Below are 27136 nucleotides of genomic sequence, written 5' to 3'. Positions count from 1 at the left end.
TCTTGGCTTAATTTGTATAAAAGCCTTGCTTGATGTGGTGTCCACCCGGTATTTTGCAGTCCAAATCGCCCTCCCAGATTGGGCAGGGCTTCGCTCTGCAGATATGGAAAACTAGGATTGTTCCCCCTTAAATCCTAGTTGTTAGTAGTCTGGATGGCAAGACTGCGTGAGCAAGCATTGGGCAGGCAAGGGCTAGGAGCAGCGGTTCCCAAACTTTTTGGGGCCACTGCCCCCTTGATTTCATAAACCTAATGAGTTTGCACAACCTGCTAAGGAAGAGAATGATGCAATAACATTCAAAACAATTCATTGCACATTTATTGAAAATGCAATTAAAACTATTTTGTTTAATCAGTTCAACAAAACTAATGAACCTGATCCAGTGTTACCAGCTTTTCAAAGTCTGATAGTCAAATAAACCTCCAGCGCCGCACCCCCACCTCTTAGCATTTTAGGTAATCCTATTGCCTACTTTGGAAACCCCTGGGTTAGAGTGAACTGGGAAGCACCTCTTCATCACATCACATTGAGACCAAAGCTTTTACATATACAAAAGGCACACAAAATGCATTCTATAGTGGACAGTGATCTTCCCTTTGCTCGAAGGCACCCTCAAGTTTCCTCTAATGTTGCTTATCTGGGCCTGCAATGTCACGTTTCCATACCGGAAGCACCTGCTAGGAAGATAGGCTAATATGTGGACTTTCTTCTACATGGATTGTAAAACGACGGCGGGGGTGAGGGTTGCAGGATAGACATTCACTCTCCCTGTGTGCTTTCTGAGGAAGCTTTGGTACTTTGAGTCTGGGTGCAGTGCTCCTTGCCAGCCTCTTCGCATTCACACGGTTTGGCACTTGGTGTTTTTGTGTCAAGGAGCATATGAAGGAGGCCTTTGTGACAGCAGGCCCAAGCCACCATTGCTTCTGGTTGCAGCCAACACATCCAGTTCCTACACAGGCTTCCTTTTCTCAAAAATATAGGTGGATCTTCAGCAGCTCCGGAGAGAGAACCGACATCTGGAGAACGACCATGGTGAGTGGGCTTTCTGTTTTGCCTTGTCTCCATCTCACCCTGCTGCAGATTTGTTTTGAGGTTCGCTCTGGTGGTGGCTGGAGGCTGCCGGTTCTGTGCCTGTATGGCTTCTGCAATAAGAGCTGAAGGATGCAGAAATGCTGTGCAGAGGGCTAAGGAGAAGCTGATCTGAGATCAAGTGCTGCAGAATGGAGGCGGCTGTAGCATGCTTCTCTTTGGGTAGGAAGGTCTTGCCCAGCTTTCTTGCTGCAGTCATTTATGGAGGGACATGATTCCTCTTTAAAGAGCTTGGGGGGGGGGCAGGAAGGGCAGGTCAGCCTCTACCTGGTTTCATGTGGCTGGAGTCCAGAGGGAATGTCTGTGTGGTGGGGACAAGCTGAGCTGAGTGGGGAGAGGAAAGAAAAAGGGGAAAGAAAAGCCCCTTGCAAGTGATCAGTTCACATGTCTTGGGGGGAGGGAGGGAGGGAAGAGAGGGGTGGCCCCTGCCCACTGCCAGTATGCTTCTCTCCACATAAAAATGACCCACGCCCCTTGCTTGACTGTCTTTTTAAGGCAAGATGTAGGGGGAGACCAGGGGCTGGCGAGTAGAGGGCTTGGGAGGGACAGTTTTCTGCCCAAGGCCTTTAGAAGGAGGACCCTAGACTGTCAGCCTGTGGGCAGGACTCATTTTCTATCCTGGTACAGCCCTTCTCTAATTTATAAGTGCCTAGCCAATAATAATTCTTCTATTCTTAGGCCAGCTAGAAGCAGATGTGCAGACTTCTTTGCTGCTATTCCCTGACCCGTACAATTGGACCCTGTTTTTATGTGTTTGAATCCCTTGAATTCCTGGTTTTGTTTTTTAAAAAATATACTTTTATATTATTGTTTTATTGGTTTTTACTGTGTGTTTTAGTGATATTGTTGGGTTTTTTTTTACATTGCATGCTACTTAGAACATTTTCAACTATTAAGTGGTTTATGAATGCTTTTAAATGAAATAAAAAATGAAAATTGTTACCGTCCTGAGATCACAGGCAGGAGGGGAATAGCACAGGTTTTTCAGAGATAAGGTCTCCCAAGATAAGGCTCTTGGCATCTCCAGATCTTCTGTTCCAAGCTACATATGATGTTAATCCCGTGGTCTGCTTTTTAGTGGAGGTGTAGGCTTTCCAATAAAGTTGGGGTGATTAGGAGTTCTAGATCAGACCCTAGCATGTGGAGGAAGAAAGGGCTTTGCCTTCTGCTCTCAGCCCTGAAGGGGCTCCTGTGCCTGCTATTTGCAGCTGGGGAGCTCCCATTAGAATAAATGGCAGGCGGGAGGGGAGGGCTTTAATCCCTTCCCACCCCCTATAGAGTCCCAGTCCAGACCAATGCTGGCTGTTTGTGATGAAGGAACCTGCCACTCAAGGGCAAACTACCTGATGGATGCCAGGTATAGTTTGGTGTTCAGGTAGCCAAGCTGGGAGCAACCCCTGCCTCAAGGCCTCTGTGAGCCACAGGTGAGTGGAGATTGCTGCAGGTGGTGAGGACAAGTGGCTTGATCTCTTCTAGCTGTAGAGGAGCTAGAAGAAGCACACTAGAAGTGCCATCACACCATGCAAGTCCTTCTATGGATGGGTTTATGAGACGGGGGACTGGCATCTGCCCACGTATGTGACGTCCCGCCCCCGCTGCCCCCGGTGACAGTGTAGGCTAGCTGTTGTCTAGTGGAGGGTCATATGAGAAGTATGGGTGTGTTTTGATAGAACCTTAATGAAATGGCCTTCATCTGTATTTGGCTGGATAGCATTCACTTTCATTGCATTTGAACAACTGCTAGGCACAAGCCCCGGTTACCTCTGACGTGAGGGAGCTCTTTTTCTATTGTGCTTTGACTTGTTGTTGCTTTAAATTGTGATGGTATTATGATTCTTTGTAAGGCGGCTTACAGCAATCCGGGCACCTCAAGCAGGAAGCCACTGTCTAGGGTTCTTTAGTGAGGTAAAACGTGGATTGAGGTGGTCTACCTTACGTTCCTAAAGTTCCCGGAGATGTTTTATAGAAGCCTCACCTTTCCTGGGCCCAGCTGTGATCCCAGGCCAGTGCCACCCCCTTCCCAGTCAGTTCCTCCCGCACTCTGGCAAGGCTCCAGGACCTGAAATAAAAGCAGATGGGGGGTGGGAGTGTTTGCAGAGAGAGCCAGTAGGCTGGTAAGAGTTCGAATGAGACAAATTGGAACCGCTTCAGAGGAGGGCAAGAAAGAAGGTCACTGGCATGGAAAATAAGTCTGATGGGGGAAAGATTGAAGTGATTGGGAATGTTCAGCCTAGAGGAGGGTAGGCAGAGAAGGGAACTTGAGTATAATTTTCAACCCCCTGAATGGCTGTCCCAGAGAAGAGGACAAGCACTTGTCCTGGTAAGAACAGCTTGAGGAGTGGTGGGCTCTCTCCCTTGTTGGAGGCCTTCAAGGAAAGGCTGGACAACTAACTCTTGGGGATTCCCTGAAGCATCTCTAGCAGATAGGTGCTTCTCCAGTTCTTAGAGGAGATTCCCTTCTCTGGTTCTTTGATTCTAAATAACCCATTTCCCCTGCATATATATGCCCCACTCCCACCTTGAAAGAGGCAAGCAGCGAGCTGCGAATAGGACTGTTGCATAACACCTAGATTTGTCCTCAGCACTAGGCTTGCATTGCTTCGTGCTGGAGCAGGACCCTACTTCCCAAGTAAGCAATGCCTGATCTAGCAGGGGACCTGGAGAGGAAATAACAAGGCAGAACCAACATAGTCCTCTAGTTATGTCAGCGGAGGACTCAGGCTGCTTAGCAACATCTTGATCTTCTGCCCAAGTTCTACCATTATTCAGCATTTAACCGATTGCCGCTAAGGTAGGCTGCAATAGAATCCCTGTCCCCCAGATTGCCCCATGCAGAAGAATTGTGGTGCTTTTCAGTTTGGGCAGAGTTAATCTTTGAATAGGTGGGGTTTAAAAAGTGTTATATTTTGCCTGGCTTTTTTCCTTTATTTGGGCTATTTTTAGATGCTTTGTAGTTATAACCTACTTGATTGCTGACAGTGTGTGCTGAGGGCTCATGGTCCCAATAAATTTAAGAAGAAGATGGTATAGCATGTTGTTCTCCAGAAATGGGAGGGGCATCTACTCCTGAGCATCTGACTGAGGAGCTTAAGGTGGTTTGTCACCCTCTCACAGAATGTGGCTTTGTTAGTTCAGAAATCCCACCCCCACCCCCTGGCAAGGTTCATAGATTAAGGGAGCAATTACTGTATTTGTTTGTTTTATTTATCATTGCATTTTTATCCTACCGTTTTTCTCCATGGAGCTCAAGGTGGCTTACTTGATTTCCCCCCTCCCCATATAATCCCCATAACAACCCTGTGAGGTTGGTTAGGCTGAGTGGCAGGTCACCCCCATTGATCTTCATGGCTGCGTGGGAATTTGAACCCTGATCTCCCAGGTCCTAATCCAACACTCGAACCTCTACACCCCGCTTGCTCTCTCTCTTGTGCTCTAACCCCCACAAAAGCTACCGCTTTCCCCCCTAGCTTGTGACAAAACAAGACTCCCCTTGTAGTCTTGCATAAGAGGTGGGGCTTGGGCAGCTGTCCCCTCAGCTTCCACCACCTGTCCAGAGAACCCCTCTTCTCATGCAATCAGTGCAGTGATACCTGGGGAATTCCCCCACCCATTTTGAGCCTCCCTTGGGTGCTGAAGGAGGCAGCTCCTTTGGGGCCAGAGCCGAGGTCTAAGCACACTCCCTCCTTGCCTCGCTTTGGCCTGAGCCCCTTGTGTTGTTGTGCCTTATTGCGGGGTGTGCGTCTTCCTGAGATGTCAACCATGTAGTCTTTGGATCCTAGCCAGAGGAGACTGCAGGCCCCGGGTAGCCGTGCAGCAGAGCTGGCAGGCACGGCAGCGGCATGCCCCTTTTCTGCTCTCCTGCTGCTTGGCTATCCTGCATGGACTGGACGTGAGCTCCGAGCGGAATCCTGGCCGGGTCTTTCTCTTGCCGGAACACACAAAGCCAGGCTGCCACTGCCGCTGCTGCTATTGTTCCCTGTGCATTCCAGCACATGCCTCTTGGCCCCTTTCCTTTCCGCCCCTGTAGTCCCAGGACAAAGGGGGCGGGCAAGGGTTGCCGAGCCCAGAACCCTGCTGTAAGGGACTCCATTTTCTGTGCTTGGCTGTCAGGGAGTCCCCTGGCATGGTAGAGCCTCCTCTGGCTTCTATCGGAGAGAGGTGGAGTCTCTCTCCCTCCTCCTCCTCCTCCTCCTCCTCCTCCTCCTCCTCCTCCTCCTTCCTTCCCCTCCCCTCCATTGTCAGCAGCCACTGAAGCAGCCAGCGCACCTGCTCTGGCGGCAGCGGCAGCAGAGATGCTCTAGCCCTTTGCATGTCTTGGCGCGCCTGCCCGCCTGCCTGAGTCGTTAGGGGGGCAGGGGGAAGCGATGCCACTTGCCTGCCCCCGAGCCGGCGACCTCCCCGGGAAGCGACCATGACTCTACCGGGCCGTGTCTCCTGCTCCATGCTCAACTGCTTTGTAAGTGGGTCTCTTTCCCCGCCCCCACCCCTTTTACCCTCTGTTCTGTCTGCCTACCTGCAAGGCTGCTTGTCAGTCTGGATTTTTCTCTTCGTGTCTGATATTGCGGGGGGGGGGGGGGGGCAGACGGGAGGGGTAGGAGGTGTCTGGAAATGGAGCATCTTGTGAACTGCTTGTCTGAAGGCGTCTGGCCTTTCCGTACAGCTCTCTCTCTCAGCCTAGTACTTGGGGAGTGGCTCTGCTATCCCACCTCCAATTCTTCACTCTCACCTTGATCTGGTGGACTCCCTGTCTCTCCCCCCCCCCCCCAGCATTTACCTCATCCTCAGCTGGAGGTTAGAGGTCACCATTCCAACCGGGATAGCAAAATGGTTGCATAGACACCCCCCCTGCCCCCCGCTGAGCAAAGCAATAGGGGTCAAAGATGCAGGCAGGCAGAAGTTTGATTTCCTGCCTGGAAGGTGCATCCACCCAGCAAGAGTAAATCTCTCTTTCTGGTGGCTGTGGGTCCTCTTGCTTTGTACGTCTCTCTAGGTCATAGCCACATGGTGGCTGTTGAGGGGGCCTGGCTTGCTGAGACACCGGTCTTCCCCTTAGAATCCCCCTCTTCGTCTTGATTGATACCAGGAAAGGCTCACACTGACTGCTGCTTGGTTGCAGAGGGGAAATGAGAAGGCGGCCTGCTTCACGCCCATCTTCTGCTGTCCTCTGAAAGAGATTCCCACTCCCCACCCTTCATGAGCAGCAGCTGGCTGCAGCTCCAAATGCAGTTACTCAGCATGGCGGCACGGTAACCTCCCTCCCGGCTTCCTGAGTGCATCCTCCAGCCTGCTGTCTCTTGAAGGAGCTCTGATGGAAAGTCACTTGGACAGATTGTCCCCGAGAAGAGTAGAATGTGGAGCCAGCCCCAGGGGGGTGGGTGTGTATGGTGGCTCAGAAGCCAGTTATCCCCTTGTAGTATCATGCAGTACAAGTTGTGCAGCAGGGGTGCCAACTTGAGTAAAATATTGTAGGGGCCGAGGCAAGCCCCGCCCTGCGTAATTGATCACATGATGTGGTGGACACACACCATTTGAATGGGAATGCCCATCAACTTTGTGGAGGCCCGGCCCCCCTTAAATAGTTTATTGTTGGGACTGAAGCCCCCACAGCCCCTAGGAGTTGGCTCCTATGTTGTGCAGTTTTATATGTTGTTGTCCTGACTGAATGATGCTTTGTTATCACACACACGGATGCCTGTACCTTGCAGGTGTGTGTGTGTGTATATGGGGAGGGCTGTTAGGTGTGCAAACATGATAATAGGTTAGTCCAGTGGGTCAAGTGCTTGCAGACATGGGGGCCTGTGCAGAATTAGGTGAATCACAATGTGCCTCTTGGAATTATTATGAAAATAGTTGCACACAGAGCAACATGGGGGGGGAGAGAGGAGAAGGCATTTCCTTCCCCTGAGAAGCTTGCAGCCTAAATTTACCAGGACGTGGTCCATGAAGGCACATATTATTGGTGTGGATCAGGGCCTGGATGGGAGACTACCTGGGGTGCCTAGGAGCATGTATTATCAGACCATTGGCCTATCTAGCTCACTGCTGTCTATACCGCCTGACAGCAGCTCTCCAGAGTTTCAGGCAGGAGTCTCTACTAATCCTATCTTCAGAGACTGGGGATTGAATTTGGGACCTTCTGCATGCAAAGCAGATGCTCTACTATTGAGTTTCCTTCCTTCCTCTGTGCACTGCCTTGAGTTCTGTGATAGAAGAAAGGCAGGCCCTCAATATAACAGATGATTTTCAGCCTTTGGGAAAGGATAATGGGGACAAAGTGAGCAAAATCAGCTAAGTGTGCTTGGACTTTCCCCAACTTGGTGCCCTCCAGATATACAGGGCTACAGCTCCCATTGGCCCCAGCCAGCACAATTGTAGGATGCTGGTGCTCACATGAGTTGTATTTCAAAACAACTGGAGGGCACTAGGTTAGCGAAGGCAGTGTTAGGGAGCAGAATAAGGGTTTGTACCAAAAGCTTCTTGGAAGAGGTGGTGAAGGCTGGTATATCCTTGATCCATGTTGTGAGTGTGCATGTGCACATGTACCTATAGTTGGCAGTCGCCTAGCACTATCCATCCTGCAGTGGACATTGGTGTGTGTGTGTGCAGACAAACCGGGATGAGGGTCACCCCAGTGCTAATTCTTAGGAATAGGGGAAGGGCAAGCTGGGGGGGGGGGTGCGGTGCAATTGCATGTATTGCATTTATATCCCACTCTTTTCTCCAAGTTGCTCAAGGTGGTGTACATTCTCCCTCCTCATTTAATTCCCAGACAACCCTGTGAGGTAGGTTAGGCTGAGATGCCTAAGAGGCCCAGTGGACTTTCTTGCCAAGTGGTGATTTGAGCCCTGGTCTCTCCCAAGTCCTACTTCAATACACTAACCACTACACAGCTCTGGCTGTATGGTTTACGGGAGCAGCCAATGTTTGCTGTTCCGTACATTGCACTTTGCACTTAGGACAGGCAGGCAAATGTTGAGGCCACTTTTTTCCAAAGCCATTCAGTGGTTTGTGCCAGTGGATTAATTTTTTATAAGCCTGTCTATAAAGATGTATGTCACAGATTTCATTTTGGATCCCAGAGTCCTTAATTTGTGGGGATAAGCTGAATTCCCATTGATATTACTATCCATGTTCAGATTTTGCTGTTATAGTCAGGGCAAAGCGCTACCCACCACTGAGACCAAGATTGCTTGCCAGGTTCCTATATGGGTGCCTAGACCACCTTCCCTCTGCTATCATGGAATGACTTATGCATGAATTTCATAACTGGGCATCCTCTCCAAATTGTGTGCTGCCCCATTGAACACGACCACAGGTACGTGGTACATGACAACCATCCTCTGTCTTCTTCTGGCTCATGTGTGCACAATGACCATGAATGGTGCCAAGGATTGTTTGACACTTGGTTGTGGAAAAAATTATTCTGACTCAGAAACGATATTTCCTTATTTATTTAGCTAATTTTTATACTGCTTTGTACTTTAAAGAAGCTGCTGAGGGGTTTACAGCATCTGAAAACCCCCACAAATAAGATAAAATAAAAGTTCCATATTTTAGTGCAGCAGAAAACATGGAGTTGAGGAATTGTAGAGTTGGAAGGGACCCAAAGGGCCATCTAGTTTAACCCCCTGAAATGCAGAAATCACAGTTAAAGATAGATAAGTTATCCTTAAATGTCAATATAAACCAAAACAATAAATAGATGGGGGCTGTAATAACTACCAGCGGACCTGAAATACAGCAGAGACAACCAGCCCCATCTGCCAGATACACAAGCTTTTATTTATAGGTAGCAGCAACACTCTCCTCTCTGCTCGCTCCCCACCTTAAGCTGGCACAAGAAGGGGGTGGGGGTGGGAATGATACACTTCTCAACCCACCCTTGGAATTCCCTGCTGTCATCAGGGAGACCCCTTTGAGCACCAGTGAGGTGCAGTGTTTAGAGTGCTGGACTCTGACCTGGAAGACCAGGATCCGAATTGCCACTTGGCCACGAAGCTCTCGCTGGGTAGCTTTGGCCAGTCACTGCCTATCAGCCTAACCTACCGCACAGATGTGTTGCAGGGATTATATGAGGAGAGGGAGAACCATGTACACCTTCTCAAGCTCCTTGGAAGAAAAGGTGGGATATACATGTAAGAAATAAATAAGTTCCTACCCTGTTAAAAGCTTCATTCAGAACTTGGGAGAAACTTCAGAGACTGCCTCCTCAGCCTCAAGACTGAGGAGGTAATAGCTCCATCTTGGCCTATATTTATCATGGGCTACATACACAGCCCTTTCTTTTTTTAGACTAGCAAAAAAAGAAGAAGTCATTTTCCAGGTATCTAATTTGAAGAACAGTATCTCTCTGGAAACCGTGAATGCTCAGCCCCTGATTGAAGTTGCCTCTGAAGAAACTGTTAACTAGCTTCCCTAAAATATTTTTCTCCTTGTCCTATTAAACGTCTCCCCCCCGCCCAATCACCACCACCTTCTCGGGGGAAGATAAAATGTGTGCTTGATAATAGGTGAAGCAGCTCATATTGTGAAGTTTGAAAGCAAGCAAAACCTAGTTTGGTATATTTAGAAGAGCCTGGTGAACTTGAATGTCTCAGTGCTGAATTTCCAATGAGGGATGATGTCATTTTTCAAGGGAAGAAATTGTTTTAATGCATCCTAGAAATTCTGGTCTTTGTCAGTGTCTGAAGGCAGACCACAGTCATTTAGTAGATCAAGAATAGGTAAGGCTGTATGTCTAATTGGATCAGATGTTGGGGCATCCAGAATCAATATCTCCTGAGCATAAAATGGATTTTTGTCATGGGGCCAAAACATTTTTGGGTGGGTGGGAGAAATGCTTCAACTTCACAAGGCTTTCACATCATTAAAAAGCTTCTCCCATTTTAATTAAAACTAGTTTCACTGCAGTCTTCTTGAGTATTACTGTAGGTGGGTGGATTCTAGATTTGACCAATAGTACTGAAATATGTGAACATATGATAACTGCCTTTATGTGCCAGACCATCCTGGTATACATCAGGATGAAAATACTCCCATGAACACAGAAAGCTGCTATATTCAGAGTCAGGTTAGTGGTCCACAATTTCAGCTTCTCCCAATCTGCAGTTTTGGACTACAAATCCCATCTGCTCCAACCAACCTTCATCATGCTAGCTGGGGCTACTGGGAATTGTAGTTGTGGTGGGATGATGAGCTGCTTGTGCGTAAAATGCAAGTCCCTCAGAGTTTGATCAGGTTTTCAAACCTCTGCCTGTGACGGAGCCCCTCCGGCATGGCTGCGTCAATCGCTAGTAGAATCCGAAAGTGGTTGCTTTCGGAAACGTTTCCAACATAAAAGCTCTTTCACGGAAACACGTCTTCTGGACTCTCTGCGTGACAGTTTCCGGCGAGGCGTGGGTGTCCCTATAGGAGGTCCTGAGACCTCTCCACTGTTTTCGCTGGAAACGTCTCTGAGCCACCCCTCCGACTCACTTTCCCTGGAAGTTCCTGCTCGCCCCCTACTGGTTCCCTCTTCAGCTGCTCCGTCTCTTTCAACCTGAGGGAGCCTTTGCACCTCCTGTCCTTCCGATGGCAGTTCCCTGACATCCACCTCCCCTCCAGGGCCCCCTTCACCCCCTCCCGTCTCCTCCCCTCCGGGCTGGGAGGAAGTAAAACCCCTGAAAGAACCTTCCTCATCGTCCGAAGTTTCGAACACTTCCCTCCACCTGCTACTGTCCCTCGTCTCTCGATACTCCTCGTCTTCGGAGTCTATTCCCTCTTCCAACTCCGACTCCGTGAATCCTTCCATTTCCTGTTCCTCGTCGGTGGTGCCGAAGTACTCCCTCCTAAACCTTTCTACCGGCTGTGGTTTCCTAGGGAATCTTTGGTGGAACGTTTCTGTTAAAACCTCGTCATTGACCTCCCCTGCAGTCACCCAGGTGTTTTCTGACTCCGGTTCCCCTTCCCACGCCACCAAATACTCTACCTGATTTCCCTTCCACCTGGAATCGAGGATTTCCGCTACATGGTTGCTGCGTTCCCTCTCTTCCAAGGCTGGTCCCCTGACGTGCTCCCCTTCACGTCCCCCCCTGTATGGTGACAGTAACGACCTGTGGAACACTGGGTGCAATTTCATGTGGTTGGGTAACCGGAGTTTGAAAGCCACCGGGTTGACCTGCTGAATGACCTCAAAGGGTCCCAATCTTCTGGGCCTCAATTTCTTACAACCCCCTTTGAACGGCAACCCTTGGGTTGACAGCCACACTTGATCCCCCACCCTTATGGTTTCACCTTCCCTTCTGTTCTTGTCTGCCTGCTTCTTATATTGTGCCTTGGCCCTTTCTAAGTTGAGCTGGAGCTGATGATGGATCGCTTCCATCTCTTCTACAAAATGTTCAGCCGCTGGAACGCTCCATCTCTCCCCTCCCTCCCCTGGAAATGCCCTGGGGTGACACCCGTAATTAGCCAAAAAGGGGCTCATCCCTGTGGACACATTCTCCGCATTATTGTAGGCAAATTCTGCCAGCGCCAACTTTTCGACCCAATCGTTCTCTCTGTCATTGACATAACACCTCAGATATTGTTGAAGAATGCCATTTGCTCTTTCCGCCTGCCCGTTGGTTTCAGGGTGCCGGGCCGTTGAAAAATTGACTTCCACGTGCAGCAAGCTCATGAGCTTCCTCCAGAACCTGGAAGTAAATTGTTTGCCGCGGTCTGAGATCACCCTCAAGGGAGCCCCGTGCAACCTAAAGATGTGTTCTACAAACAACTTCGCTGTTTCTTCCGCTGTGACTGCATGTGAGCATGCTACAAAGTGGCACATCTTTGTTAACAGGTCTACTACTACCATGATGGCTGTCTTCCCCTTGGACTTCGGCAGATCCGTCATAAAATCTATTGATACCGCCTCCCAAGGCCGTTCTGGTGTGGGTAATGGTTCTAATAACCCTGCCGGCGCCCGTCTTTCCCCTTTGGCTCGCTGACATTGGTCACACCCTCTTACATACTCCCTTACATCTTCCCTCACCTTGGGCCACCAGAATTCCCTGGTAACCAACCACATGGTCTTGTGTTGCCCAAAATGTCCCGCCGTGGGGCTATCGTGCAACTGCTTGAGTACTCTCCCCCTCAATTCACCTTCGGGTATATACAGTGCCCCTTTGTAATACAATGCCCCATTTCTTTCCTCAAAACCTTCGGGGCTCTCGCCCTCCCCCCTGAGTCCTCTGAGCTTATCCTGGGCATATTCATCATTTTCCGTTTCCTCTACCAGTTCTCGTTGCCCCACCAGCGCCGCCCCACACACCCAGCGGTCCTCAGGGATGACATGTCTCTCTTCAATCGCCCCCTCCCCCTCCCAATACTCTGGTTTGCGTGAGAGAGCGTCCGCCCTGACGTTTTCTGGACCTGGCACATAACAAATTTCAAAGTTGAATTTAGAGAATTCCTGTGCCCATCTCACTTGTCGTTGGTTGAGCACTCGAGCTGTTCTCCAATACTCTAAATTCTTGTGGTCGGTGCACACTTGCACCTTGTGTTGTGCCCCAATTAATAAATGTCTCCACCTCCGGAACGCTTCGTGAATGGCAAGTAGTTCCCTGTCATACACCGTGTAGTTCCTCTCGGATTTATTCAGCTTCCGCGAGAAGAAGGCACACGGTCTCCACTCTGACATACTCCTCCCCGGTTGAAGAAGTACCGCCCCTACCGCCCGGTCGGACGCATCGGTTTCCACTCTCATGGGTTTTCGTAAATCCACATGCAGAAGTTGTTCTTCCGAGGCGAAAGCCCTTTTCAGTTCTTCAAATGCTCGCTCCGCCTCCGCCGTCCAAACAAATTTCTTCTTGCTGCTGAGGCAGTCGGTGATGGGCGCCGTCAAGTGGGCAAAGTTCTTGATGAACTTCCGATAAAAGTTCCCAAACCCCAAGAATCTTTGCACATCCTTCTTGGTCTTCGGTGTCTTCCATTCCAGTACCGCTTGGACCTTGCCTGGATCCATGGCCAATCCCTTGTCTGACAAGCGGTACCCCAGGAATTCCACCTCCTTGGTATGAAACTGGCACTTCTCCAGTTTCACCCACAGCTGGTTGGCTTGCAGCCTGCCCAACACTTCTCGAACGTCCCTCACATGCTGCTCCTCATCCTCCGAATACACCAACACGTCGTCTAAAAAGGCCACACAGTTCTTGTAGAGCAAAGGCCCCAGAACGTGGTTAATAAACGCTTGAAAGCACGCGGAGCCTCCTTGTAGACCGAAGGGCATAACGAGGTATTCAAAGGCTCCCAAAGGGGTGAACATGGTGGTCTTCCATTCATCTCCCTTCCTTATGCGTATCAGATTGTACGCCCCCCGCAGGTCCAGCTTTGTAAAAATCTTTCCCTTCCTTACCCTGGTCAAAATGTCATCAATTCGGGGCATAGGGAAAGCCAGGGGTTCCGACACTGCATTCAAGGCCCTGAAGTCACACACAAGTCTCGGCTTATCTGTGTTTTTTTTGTCCACAAAAAACACTGGGCTGCCCCCCACCGCTCGGGACTCTCTGATGAAACCTCGCTTCAGGTTTTTGTCAATGAACTCCCTCAGCTCCTGCATCTCCCTGTCGGACATGGCGTACAGCTTGCCCACTGGGAGTTGGGCCCCAGGGAGTAGGTTGATTTGACAGTCAAAGGGTCTATGCGGCGGCAGTTTGTCTGCTTCCCTTTCGCTGAATACGTTGCTCAGATCTGCGTATTGCGGGGGCACCTTCCCTCTGCCCATTACTTCCATCCCGGCTAGGGTGACTCTGTCTCCGCCCTGAACCTTCCCCTGCTTGCAGTGTTCTAGGCAATGCGCTGACCCAAAGGAGACCACCCTCTGATGCCAGCCCACTAGCGGATCGTGTAGCGCCAGCCAGCTCATCCCTAAGATGATGGGAGCTCCTCCCAAGGTGGCCACATTAAACGCTATCCGTTCGGTGTGCCTTGCCACCCTCATTATCATCGGGACAGTCTGTTGGCTAACTTCTCCTCCCAACAGCTCTCTGCCATCAATCGTGGTCACCTGCAAGGGATTACTTAAAGGGATGGTCTGTATCTGGTGCTCAGCTGCAAACTCCTTACTCATAAAATTACAGGAGCTGCCTGAATCCAAAAGCGCCTTGACCTGTAGGGGGTGTCCATTTGGCAGCTCTAGTGACACTTCTATCACTAAAGCAGGTCTGGGTGGTTCTGGCGTGGGCACTTTCACTGCTCTTTGGCCTGGCTGCTGTGCCCCAACGGTGGCAGCCAGGCGTTGGCTTTTACTTGCTCCTTGTTTTCCTCCTCCCTTTCCCCCACAGCTCCTGCCATCCCTTGCCATTCCTTTCTTTGTGGGCAGACTCTGGCAAAGTGCCCTGGCTGTTGGCAGAGATAACATTTCTTAGCGCTCTTTCCCTCCTTCTTCCGCCCTTCACTGGGATTTGAAACTGCGCGCGCCCGCGCTGTTCCAACTTCCATCGGCTCTGCCGGTGGGAAAGGTGGCTCTGGAATGTCCGGAATGCGCAGTTCCCTCCAACGTTCTCCTTTCCCTTCCCGCCTTTCCAAAGCTCTCGCTTCCTGGCGCGCTCCTATGGCCAGCGCGGATTTGGTCAGCTGGTCCATAGACTCCGCCCTTGGCCCCCGGGAAAGTTCATCTTTAACGGCCGAAGAAAGCCCCTCTTCAAAAAGCATTTGGATGGGTTCCGCCGATAGGTCCCACCCCAATTTATGAATCAGCATAGTAAACTCAGTCCAGTACTCACGGACAGATCGGCTCCCCTGTTTGCAAGCCATTAACTGCCTTCGTACCACCCCCTGCTCAATGTCACTGGAAAACATCAGGTCCATGGCACGAAAAAACTTCCTCGTGTCCTTTAGTATCTCATTATTCACTGCCATCAGGGGTCGAACCCAATCCTTCGCCCCCCCTTCGAGATGGCCAATTACAAAAGCCACTCGCGATTCCTCGTCGGGGAAGTCATCATACTGCAGGTTGAGAGCGTATTGCATCTCAGTTCTAAAGGCATGATAGTTTCTGGGATCTCCCCCGAATTTCTGCACCAATCCTGGCACCTTTCTGGCTATCGAGGTGGTTTTCTCCTTTCCCTTTTCTGCATCCTGAGCCCTCCTCTCCTCAAGCCTCGCCGTTTGCATGGCCAGCTGGATCTCCAACGCCCTGTACCTTTCTTCCAGGCTTGGACCTCCTCCAGCTGCTCCTGCTCCTCCGGTTCCGGCTGGGTCGCTCATGATGCCGCTGCTTGCACAAGCTGGCTTTCAGTGACTTTCGGATTGCTGTGGTGGGATGATGAGCTGCTTGTGCGTAAAATGCAAGTCCCTCAGAGTTTGATCAGGTTTTCAAACCTCTGCCTGTGACGGAGCCCCTCCGGCATGGCTGCGTCAATCGCTAGTAGAATCCGAAAGTGGTTGCTTTCGGAAACGTTTCCAACATAAAAGCTCTTTCACGGAAACACGTCTTCTGGACTCTCTGCGTGACAGTTTCCGGCGAGGCGTGGGTGTCCCTATAGGAGGTCCTGAGACCTCTCCACTGTTTTCGCTGGAAACGTCTCTGAGCCACCCCTCCGACTCACTTTCCCTGGAAGTTCCTGCTCGCCCCCTACTGGTTCCCTCTTCAGCTGCTCCGTCTCTTTCAACCTGAGGGAGCCTTTGCACCTCCTGTCCTTCCGATGGCAGTTCCCTGACAGTAGTCTAACAGCTTCTGGAGAGCACCAGGTTGTGGGAACCTGATCTAGGCCAGAATGCCTTTTCTGACTATCAGTGGCTCCCCAAAGTCCCTAGCAGAGATTCATCCTGGCCCTGCTGCCTTATATCTGTAAAATGGTCATAGAACCTGAGACCTTCCAAATGCAAAGTGAATGCTCTGCCTCTGAGCTCTGGTCCCTTCCCAACATTTTAATAGGTCCCGTGCTAGGTCTGAAAACTCGGTACAGTGTCCATGACCCTCCCAGTCCAAGCTTTGAAACTGTGATGTGTACATGCGCCAGCCAGACCCAGGTCATGAGATAATATAAGAAAAACCTGGCTGCTGGGATCAGGCCAGAGGGGGTCAATCTAGTCCAGCATCCTGTTCTCACAGTGGCCAACAAGATGCCCCATTGTGAAGCCCACCAGAAGGACGTGTGGGCAGCAGTGCTATCTCCACTCATGTTCCTCAGCAACTAGCATTCAGAGGTCTGCCAACTCAGACAGTGACGGCAGAACAAAGCCATCATGGCCTTGACAGCCTTATCCACCATGGATTTGTGTTATCTCCCTTTTAAAGCCATCAAAGTTGGTGGCTATGTCTACATCACGTGGGAGCAAATTTCATAGCTTAGCTATGGGCAACTATGTAAGATGCCTTGGTTTATTGGTTTCTGGGGAAGAAGATTGATCACCCTCCTGCTTTCTTCAGATTCTTCTTATGCTTCCACTTGAGATGAGGGAACAAAACACAATCGGGAAAAGATCAGATGGAAAGGGTGGGGGAAATACCCTCCATTTCTATCTGATGGCCTTTCAGAGTGAAAATTAACTTTTACCACTGATAATGGCTGGGAATTGTAGCTCTGTGACAACTTTCAGCACCCTTAACAAACTACAGTTCCCAGGCTTCTTTGGTGGGAAGCCATGACTGTTGAAGGGGTATAAGGGTGCTTTAAGTGTATGGTGTGAATGGGGAGTCATACTGGCATTGACAAGGTCATTTCTAGCTTTAAAAAAAGTAAGCTAACCTCAGGACTAGAAAGCCCACTCCTCCCCATTTCTTCATTTCTTACAAGAATTTATGCTGGTTCCTAGGAGTTTGAAATATTTTCCACTTCTGGTAGTTCCTGACACTTAAAGACATGTTACAGATAGGTAGCCGTGTTGGTCTGCCATAGTCAAAACAAAAAAATTCCTTCCAGTAGCACCTTAAAGACCAACTAAGTTAGTTCTTGGTATGAGCTTTCGTGTGCATGCACACTTCTTCAGATACACTGAAACAGAAGTTGCCAGATCCTTCTATATAGTGAGAAGGTGGGGAGGGGTATTACTCAGAGGGGTGGTGGGAATGGGTGATTGGCAGATAGCTGTGATGAGCCTGTTGACGACTCTTAATGACTGCAGTAGGTCTTACAGGAAAAAGCAAGGGGTGAGAAGGTGAAAAATGGCTTTGTTATGTATAATGAGATAAGAATCCAATGTCTTTGTTCAGGCCAGGTCTCTCCGTGGTTTTAAGTTTGGTAATGAGTTCCAATTCAGCAGCTTCTCTTTCCAGTCTATTTCTGAAATTCCTTTGTAGTAAAACAGCTACTTTGAGATCTTGTATAGAGTGTCCTGGGAGATTGAAGTGTTCTCCTACTGGTTTCTCTGTCTTGTGATTCTTGATGTCAGATTTATGTCCGTTTATTCTTTGGCGTAAGGTTTGGCCTGTTTGTCCAATATAGAGAGCTGAAGGACACTGTTGGCATTTGATGGCATACACAATGTTAGACGATGAGCAATTAAATAGTCCCGAGATGGTATGTGTGATGTTGTTGGGGCCAGTAATGGTGTTGTCCGGGTATATGTGGCAGCAAAGTTGGCATCTGGGTTTATTGCAGGCTCTGGTGCCAGTGTCCGTGTTAAGTCTGGTTGTAGTATTATTGTGGGTTAGGAGTTGTTTAAGATTGGGTGGCTGTCTGTAGGCAATGAAAGGTCTTCCTCCCAGAGCTTGAGAAAGAGAACTGTCATTGTCCAGGAGAGGTTGTAGATCTCTGATGATGCGTTGTACTGTTTTAACTTGGGAGCTGTATGTGATGACTAGAGGTGTTCTGTTATTTTCTTTTTTGGGTCTGTCTTGCAGCAAGTTCTCTCTGGGTATCAGTCTGGCTCTGTTGATCTGTTGTCTAACTTCATCTGCTGGGTATTTTAGTTCTAAAAAGGTTTGCTGTAGATCTCTTAGGTGAGAGTCTCTGTCTGTAGAATTGGAACAGATACGGCTGTAACGTAGTGCTGTTTGCCCCCAAGCTGATTATGTTTTATTCTGTACCATATTTTAGGATACATTTTAGAGAATTTAATGGATGTTTAAAAAATCTGGTGCTGCATAAATCTACTGAGTAAAAAATAAATAAATTCGCGCTGGGCAGAATTGGGGGCAGCAGAAAGGGTTATTCCTATGTATTCTGAGTCCTGGACTATAGCAGATGGTTCAGTATCAGTGTGTCAGTATTATAAGCCTCCCCACAGTATGGACCCTGCCTGTCCTCTTCTTTGGCTCATCCCTGCACAGGAAACCTGTGTCGTTTTGTGTTCTTGCAAAGTTACATGCTGTATGTAGGCAAAAGAAAGATTGTTTTCGGGTTGTTGTTGTTGTTTTGCAGGGGAGAGGCAAAGTGTGACAGTGTAGCAGGAGGTGTGCAAGCAGTGTATCTGTGTTGTGTTTGGGATGTGCATCCCGTGGCGTTTTGGCAAATGTGCTGTGCCCCTCTGAGCGTTTGCTCTTGTGTTTGGCATCCAGGGTGAAGAAGGCCCGCCCAGTCTGGAATACATCCAGGCCAAGGACTTGTTCCCTCACAAAGAGCTGATCAAGGAAGAAGAGTCTTTACAGGTAAGCTACCTGGGGGCCTCTGGCAGGCTGGATGGTGCTTGGTGCGATTCCTTATGGCCGGGCAGGAGGGGTGAGGACTGCGGGTGTGTAATAAATCTCCCTCCAGACTCCTGGAAGCGAATGTTTCCTGCAGCCTGAGTGCAAAGCTGTGTCACAGCTGCTGCTGCTGCTGCTGCAAGGACACACTGTTATCACTCTGGAGTCATTCAGACCTCTGTGAGTCCTGGTCTTTTCCCCTGCTCCTCAGAGCTAGTTCTCTGTCCCTTCTAGAGCTGCACCATATTTCTTCTGCTTTGCAAGGGAGGGACAGGGACAGACAGAGTAGCACACACAATCTGCTGGAATGTGCAATCTCCTGGAGACTTGTGACCACCAAAAGAAAAGAAATAGTGGGAAAGAAACTGAAAATTCAAAATGTCCTTAATGACCCTGAGTTTTTGTTTTTTAATGTGCCAGTCTAAGCCACTCCTTGGCAATGAACTGGGACAGTGAACAGCCAGAAGCAGAATCTCTTTAAATGTTGCAAATCTGGCTATCAGCCGCTGATAGCCAAGAACACAACTACCTCCCGTACCTAAGCTGTCAGGCTGGCCTGGACTTTATTATTACATTATAGCTATTGTCACAGTAAAAGTCACGTTGGGCTCCCAGATTGAGAAATATGTAGCAACAGAGGTCACAAAGAGTCAGACACGACTAAACAACAACAAAAGCTTTTACATTATCAAGGGCTCAATCTTTCGGTTACAGAGATCTTTGTGAGTGTTCACAGCTGAAGAAAACGGCTACTGGGCTAGACTAGCATTGACCCCAGACATGTTTTGTCATGTCTTAAAATAGTTGTACAGTTTTCTGTGCATCCCTTTCAGAGGGCCAACCAAGCCTTGGTTTCCTTTTGTCTGTAAAGGCGTTTGAGAAATTTCTTTGTCGACCTGGGGTAGTTCAGTTGGTAGATCATGAGACTCTCGCGATCTCAGGGTTGTGGGTTTGAGTACCACATTGGGCAAAATTTCCCTGCATTGCAGGGTGTTGGACTTAATATTCCTCATGGTCCCTTCCAACTCTACAATTTTATGGTTCTGGGAGACTGTTAATTCAGTGTCCAAGTTCCCTATGCATTTATAGACTGTAAGGTGTTGTGCATCTTAGAAAGGGGAACCTCCACAATAGAAGAGGCCTTCTGAGCTGAAGCTAATAAATAGAGAATGTAGTTGCACCTGGATTTCAACATGGGCCATGTAATTGGGCAATGTAATTGGAATGTCATATGAACAAGATCTTGTCTGGTGAACTCAGTGCAGATTTAAGCAAAATCCCAAAAATACCACTTCTGAACACATTTATTATATATTGGATTAAAAGGGATTGGGGGGATGATAGCTAAATATCCTGTGAAGTGACCTCAGGGAAACAGAGCCCACACAGAGAGGAATTTTCTGTGGCTCCCCTCTGATGCCACCTCCTTTCCACCCAAATACTCTGAGGAGGACTGTAATAATTTATTGTTTGGGCCAGCTATTGGCATGGGAGGATTACACTTCCAAATATGAGGCTGAATTTTTAGCATATATTTTGCTTTGCCTTGATTTTTAAATTGTGTGCATTGACACACACACACACACACACACACACACACACGATCTTAGAATATTAAACTCAAACAACCAAGTAAAACAGAGGGATGCTGCATATGGAATTGGGGCTCCCTGTCTTCTGTGTGCTCATGCATATATTTTATCATGGTTATGCATGGGGGCAGTGAGAACAAATTACAGGAGGAGGCTTTTGAGAGTATGCCCTGTGATTTGCTTCCTGTGATGTGCCTTTGAGCCTTGTTCAATTTTGCTGTGTCAGTGTTGCCACAGAGAGTTGTAACGGGGGGCGGGGGGGGGGGAGAGGCAGCCTGGGCATCCTGCTGCACGATTTCATATTCTCCTTCCCCCAGGGAATAAAATCACATTTCATAAAATCTCAGCGGTGTTTCAAAGACGCAGGCAGCCGGCTCTGAACGCTTTCTTGTTCCTTGCTGAAGCCCAGAACTTAAAAGGCCAGAGTGAGGCAGCGAGGCGTCCCTTTTCTATGCTGCCAGCTAAATTGCACTCCAAACCCTCCCCCTCTGATTTCCACAGTCCTGTGAGAATTTCACATCCCCTGCACAATTTCACACCAGCCTTCAGGTGTTAAGCTTCCCAGTTAACCAGCAGAAAGGGGAAAAAGAGGAAAGGAGGAGATCTATATTTAAGCATGGGAAGATACCCCTTGATGTTTTCAGGAGGAAACAAACACAATTTAGCAGTTCGGTTCAAATGCAGTACAGACCAACAGTTCAGAGGATCATCTCCTCCCACACCTTTGATGGGGGGTGGGGGAAAGCTCTTAAAATGTGGTTGTATGGTATTTGTGCAGTATGTATCTTCACATAGCAGGGAGATACAGTAATTGGGAGGTAACTTTAGTTGGCTGGTCATATTAGGAACAAAGAAGCTGCCTTATATACAGAACCATCTAGTGTAGCAAGGGAAGACTTGTGGGGGTCTCTCCCAGCCTTCCTGAAGAAGCAGGGGTGCCATCTCACCCTCAGGATTGTGGCTGCCTGCCGCCATAACGCAAACATGCAACATCACATGCACACGCCTGCATGTAGTGTGTGTGACATCACACACACAACATGCAACATTGCATCACATTTTTGGAGGGGGGCTCCTCCCAAAATGCAACATGACGTTGCGTGCTGTGTGTGTGATGTCACATGCACCTCATGCAGGTGTGTGCATGTGATGTCATGCGGCCGGTGGCGGTGGCTCCTCTTCCTCCTCTTCTCTGCAGCCAGTGTGGTTTCTAACTCCTCATGTTCCTAAGTCCTTGTTTTAAAAGAAGAAGAAATGCGAGGCTGTATTTTGAGGAGATTGAAGCCATTGCTTCCATGCATCTCTTGGGACCTGTTCCCACTGCAGACACCCAGAAGAGTGCTGGACTGATGGCGGGAGCTGTAAAGCCAGGAACAGGCTTAGTGACCTTGCTCTTTTTGTTTCCCAGTCCAGAGTCCTTCAACCCTTGTTGTCCCCAGGTGATTTTGGCTACAACTTCCATCATTCCTGACTGTTGACTATGCTAGCTGGGGTGGGGTGAGGTGATGGGAGTTGTAGTCCAACATCTTCAGGGGATTCCAGATCCCCTGCTCCAGTACCTTGAAAAATTTCCAGCTTGTTCCCAAGTGGAAGTCCTCATGGACTAAGATGTCAATATTTTTCTCTCTCTCTTAGTCACCTGTTCAAGTGATGCTGTGGGTGGTGGCCTCCTTGGAACTTCAGCCAGAAGGTTTTAACACTCCTCCTTTCCCCTTCCAGGTTCCATTTTCAGTGCTACAGGGAGAGGGTGTGGAATATTTGGGCCATGCGAGTGACGCCATCATTGCCATTTCCAACTACCGGCTCCATATCAAGTTTAAAGACTCTGTAATCAACGTACGTCTGGGGCTACACGTCTGTCTGTCTGTCTGTCTGTCTAGGCAGAGTCTGCAATGTCTTTGATTAGGTCGCTCCCCCCTTACCATTGGAAGAGTCCTTTATTCTCCCCTTTTCAACCCTGCTGCCAAAATGGTCCTATTTGAGTGCTCCTTGCTCCCCTGTCCCCCTGCATTCCTGATCAACCCACTCAGTCCGTGCTGTTTGTTCTTCAAGCAGCCCCAGGTGACTCAAGCAAAGGGAGGGAACAACCATACCCTCTGGAGGAAGATACATGCACAAACACCCTTAGAAAGATCTGGCATTTGTGGGTGAGGTGCGTGGAATTCCTTCTTGAAGGATTCACTGAAAATCGTAACACAGTAAAATGCAAATATGGGGAGTAAAAGAAACAATGGAAATGCAATTAAAAGTCAATATGAACGCCTCTGGACCACCTGGGTGAAACCTGTGGGCAACTGGTGGTATACAGATAACCTCTGTGTTAGAATAATATAGATGTTGTTGTTAATGCTGTGGCGCCTATTTAATGTGACATCCCTTTGGACCTCAGCATATCTTGATCTGGGAAATTAGAAATGTGGGAAGTTTGGTTAGGTCTCTGCCCACAGAGGCTGGCATTTGCCTGCCTTGTTAGTTAGGTAATTTACTTATTAATTACATTTATATCCCACCTATCCTCCAAAGAGCTCAAGGTGGTGTACATAGTTCTCCCTTCCCTTTTATCCTCACAGCAACCCTGTGAGGTAGTTTAGACTGTGACTGGCCCAGTGTCACCCAGTGAACTTCATGGCTGAGCAGGGATTTGAACCCTGGTCTCCAAGGTTCTTGTCTGACACTCCATAACCACTACACCACACAACCTCACACTGATTCACTCATTCCTCGTCTTTTGTTCTAGGTGCCTTTGAGAATGATGGAAAGTGTGGAGAGTCGGGACATGTTCCAGCTTCACATTGTCTGCAAGGACTCCAAAGTAGTCAGGTAAGTGCTGCCTAATGACAGTCTAGGGTTACAGCAGGGGGGTGACTAACCTAAATGAGGGGGTGGGGAAAACTCCTTCTGGGTGAAGGGCCACATTCCCCTTGGAAACCTGTTGAGGCTATATATTCCAGTATTGGGACAGGGCAGACCCATACATCTGTCTGTTGTGTCGTGACCTGCCTTGAGATCATCTATGAGAAAGGGCAGAATATTAATGTTATTAAATAAACAAAAATTAATGCAGACCATCACACAAACCTATTTCCCATGGAAACAGATGCATGTATTTAATTCTTAGCAATGCCACTCATGTTTCACGTTTTTCTTCGTCAGTCTTTTTTCTTTTTTTAGCACAGAGATTATAGAAAAAGCTCTTCAACACCCTTTATCTATCCTGGCTTTGAAAAATGCAAACTCATTAAATCCCATTGGAAGAATGCAAATAACTTCAGCGCACACAATTGAACTACAAACTCTGCCTTACGGTTTTTGTAAACTTCAGAAATCAGCTGCATCTCAGAAATTGCACACATGCAGTTGCAAAATGCATGGACTCCTTTTTGCATATTTGCAAGGGTTCTGAGTCTGCCAAGACATTTCCAACATAGAAAGCTGCCTTGCACTAAGCCCAGACCTTTGGTCCATCTAGCTCAGTATTGTCTACATCTGAACTGACCGGCCCTCCAGGGTTTCAGACAGAGAATGTTCTCAGTCCTACCTGGTGCTGCCATTAGTAATTGAACCTAGGACCATCTACATCCAAAGCAGATGCTCTACCACTGAGCTACGAGCCTTTCCATGCTTTGAACTTGTAATGGGCAGAGCTGCCATTGCACGCTGCACGGCATCAAAACCCTCTTCCTTCCCCAATGGCACAGTTAAAATCTGGCTGTGAGCTGCATGCAGGGGATTCCCCACAACTCCTCTAACGTATGGTGTTGGTAGTGTGGTCTGTAAACCATGTCCCCTCACCAGAACATAAGAATTGCCTAGGTGAATTAGGCCAAGGTTAAACTTGTCCAACGTTCTCTTTCCAACGGGGAGCAGCCCAGAAGCAGTTCGTGAAGGCAGCAGTGTCCCCCCCCCCCACTTCATTTCCTCCATCACCATCTGGTATTCAGAGGTAGACTTCCCCTGCAAATGGAAGTTCAGTTTTCTGCCCTGGCTAACAACACCTTGCAAAGAACTCTCCTCTACAAATTTGTCTTTGGGGCTACCAACGCTGATGGCTTTAAAAGAGGATTAGACAAATTTATGGAGGAGAGGGCTAATGATGGCTACTAGCCACGATGGCTCTGCTCTGCCTCCACAGTCAGAGGCTGTAATGCTTTTGAATACCAGTTGCTGGAAACCACAGGAAGGGAAAGGGCTCTTGTGCTTGGAATCTGTCTGAGGGTTTCCTACAGCTATCTGGTCAGCCACTGTGAAAACATGCTGACCTACATGGGCCTTTGGCCTGATTCAGCAGACTCTTCCTATGTTCTTAAGTGGTTTTTTGAAGTTGTATTTATATGTATGTTTTAAAAAGCAACAGCACTAGGAACAAAAGTGGTTAACGGTTAAAGGAAAAAGGGAGTTCAAACCTTGCTGTTCTTAGGTACATGTCACAGGTCTAGTAGATATATCATCCCATTATACAGAGTTTTTGGTGTTAAATGTTTTTATTGAGTATCTAAGCTAGTGGCCACAGGCAGTAGACATCAAAGAGATTGTGGGTGCTTATGTCTCCTTTCATTCCTGTAGTTCAGTTTGTCTGTCTTGCTTTTCTGAGCGTTACAAAGTGTGCCTGTACCCATCTATGTCTTGCAGGTGCCATTTTTCTACTTTTAAGCAATGCCAGGAGTGGCTGAAAAGGCTGAGCCGAGCCATCGCTCGCCCTACCAGGCCGGAAGACCTGTTTGCGTTTGCTTACCATGCCTGGTGCTTGGGGGTTTGTGCTGATGAGGAGGACCAGCATGCCCACCTCTGCCGCCCTGGTAGGTCAAAAGGGACACCTAAGGCAAATCTAAGAGGGGCCTCTAGCCGCCATTTTTCATGCCTCGCCATGCAGGGCCCCGTCACCAATTTAAGACAGAGCTGTGCTCTGACAGCCTTTGCTTACCTGGTTTCCCTCCAGAAATTTTGGACGACAGCTCCCATCAGCCCCAGCTAGCACGACTGTGCTGCCATCTTTTGCAGCATCATGTGGCAGTTTTGACGGGGAATGGTGGGAGCTGGAGTCCCAAACTTCTGGATGGCACTTGGTGCTTGAGCTGACTTTTAAAAAACTGCTTATCCCTTTGCAGGAGACCACGTGAAATACCGCTTTGAGATGGAGCTAACTCGGATGGGCTTTGACTTGCAAAATGTGTGGAGGGTTTCTGACATCAATAACAACTACAAGTGAGTCATCGATTAAGGCTTCACCATCTTCAGAGGCAAAAAGAATCTGCAGCCCCTCACCCGCCTTGTTACTGGGCATTACATTAGCTAGGCATCTATCCCTTTAGAATAGTGGTTCCCAAAGGGTGAGATTACCTGGGGGGGGGGGTGCTGGAGGTGGATATGACTATCAGACTTCAAATGCTGGCATCACTGGATCAAGTTCATCAGCTTTGTTGAATTAATTCTTTAACTGGATTTTGAATAAATGTGCAATAGATTGTTACTGCTTTGAATTTTATTGTATTATTATCTTCCATAGTAGGTCCTCCAAATGGCTATTCTGAATAATGCTTCTTTTAGGGTAGGATACTGGGAATGAGTTTATGGGACCCAAGGGGATGGTGGTCCAAAAAAGTTTGGGAACCCCTGCTTTAGAATATAGGAACGTGAAACAAATAATATAGGAGCAGAGACAATGCCTCTTGCTTGTCTGGATGGAGAGAGGACGTGTGTGTGTGTGTGAGGTGTGTAGAAACCCACAAAAATTCCAGTTTTGTGTGATTGGAATGCATCCTGTTGTACAAAGGTGAGAGTCACATCTTTGACCCACCCACTTTTGCCTCTAGCTCCGCCCATCACTGGCATGCAGCCTTTGGACATTTCCCCAGGTCCGAAGTGCTACCCTTGGGCTGAAAAAGGCCCCCTGCTCCCGCCCCACTTGTGATCACCTAAGATTGCCTATCCCTTTTCTTCCCCTTCTATTTCCAGTTGAAGAGCCCGTTGTTGTTGTTGTTGTTGTTGTTGTTGTTGTTGTTGTTGTTGTTGTTGTTGCTGCTGCTGCTGCTGCTGCTGCTGCTGCACATTTCAGAACTTCTTAGTGGCTCTCCAAACATGCACAGCCTTGCAAGTTTTTTAAAAAATAAGGTCTGGAATTTGCTCTCATTTCTTTCACTCCTGTCCCATGGTCAGCTCCCTGTGTCTTTTCTTTCTTAGGTTGTGCACCAGCTACCCTCAGAAACTCCTGGTTCCTGTTTGGATCACTGACAAGGAGCTGGAGAACGTGGCTTCCTTTCGATCGTGGAAGCGAATTCCAGCAGTTGTGTATAGGTACGAAAAAGAATGCTTCAACTATAGAAGGTTTCAAATCCAGTGGCAGCTGAGGGGAATCACTGAGATTCTGTGGGTTGAAGGCTGCAAACCATGGTCCTGCTTATATCTTACCAGCCAAAGATTGATCAAATTGGATTATTCATCTGTTTTTAGATATAGGCCAAGTAGACTAGACGATCTGTAGGCTCATGGCCTGATCTACAAAAGCCTTACCATCCTTGTTGCTGTCTGGTTTGGTTCTAGAGTTGCTATGGGAATTTATTTGTTATTTAGTTGGTGTTGTATGTACAGAGCCTTTGCAGAAAGAGAGTGAGTTCAGGGCTGTGTACCCTCATCTGCAGCACAAGGTCTGGTCTTTGACACAGAATTTACCTTCTTATTTTTGCATTTTCATAACTCAACTAACAGGGAGGACCTTTTCCTCATGTTGCTTTGCAGATCTTTCTCTCTGTCTCTCAGTCCTACAACTCCTAGCATCCCCAGCCAGCATAGGCAATGGACAGGGATCATGGGATTTGTAGTCCGAAACATCTGGAGGGTACGGCATTGTGGAAAGTTGCTGCAAACATAGAATTGT

At 48.4% G+C, this 27136-nt stretch overlaps 1 protein-coding gene across 2 annotated transcripts in view; it reads left to right on the top strand.

The window, feature by feature from the left end:
• The window catches only part of MTMR4 (myotubularin related protein 4), a 53017-nt gene that overhangs the window by 11068 nt on the left and 14813 nt on the right, over window positions 1-27136 (top strand). The window contains exons 3-9 of one of the 2 annotated variants that reach the window (XM_028708231.2): window positions 981-1032; window positions 18548-18637; window positions 21985-22101; window positions 23003-23085; window positions 24895-25061; window positions 25371-25467; window positions 26443-26556. In XM_028708231.2, the coding sequence (XP_028564064.2) occupies window positions 1030-1032; window positions 18548-18637; window positions 21985-22101; window positions 23003-23085; window positions 24895-25061; window positions 25371-25467; window positions 26443-26556 (671 nt within the window). In that variant the 5' untranslated portion in view covers window positions 981-1029. Of the gene's footprint in view, window positions 1-980; window positions 1033-5137; window positions 5546-18547; window positions 18638-21984; window positions 22102-23002; window positions 23086-24894; window positions 25062-25370; window positions 25468-26442; window positions 26557-27136 lie in introns of those variants that run through there. The other variant, XM_028708230.2, reaches the window with a different exon arrangement.

Source organism: Podarcis muralis, chromosome 15 (genome assembly GCF_964188315.1).
Source record: "Podarcis muralis chromosome 15, rPodMur119.hap1.1, whole genome shotgun sequence".
NCBI lineage: Eukaryota > Metazoa > Chordata > Lepidosauria > Squamata > Lacertidae > Podarcis > Podarcis muralis.
The sequence above is the reverse complement of the archived record's forward strand: the minus strand, read 5'-3'. Positions and strand labels throughout refer to the sequence as shown.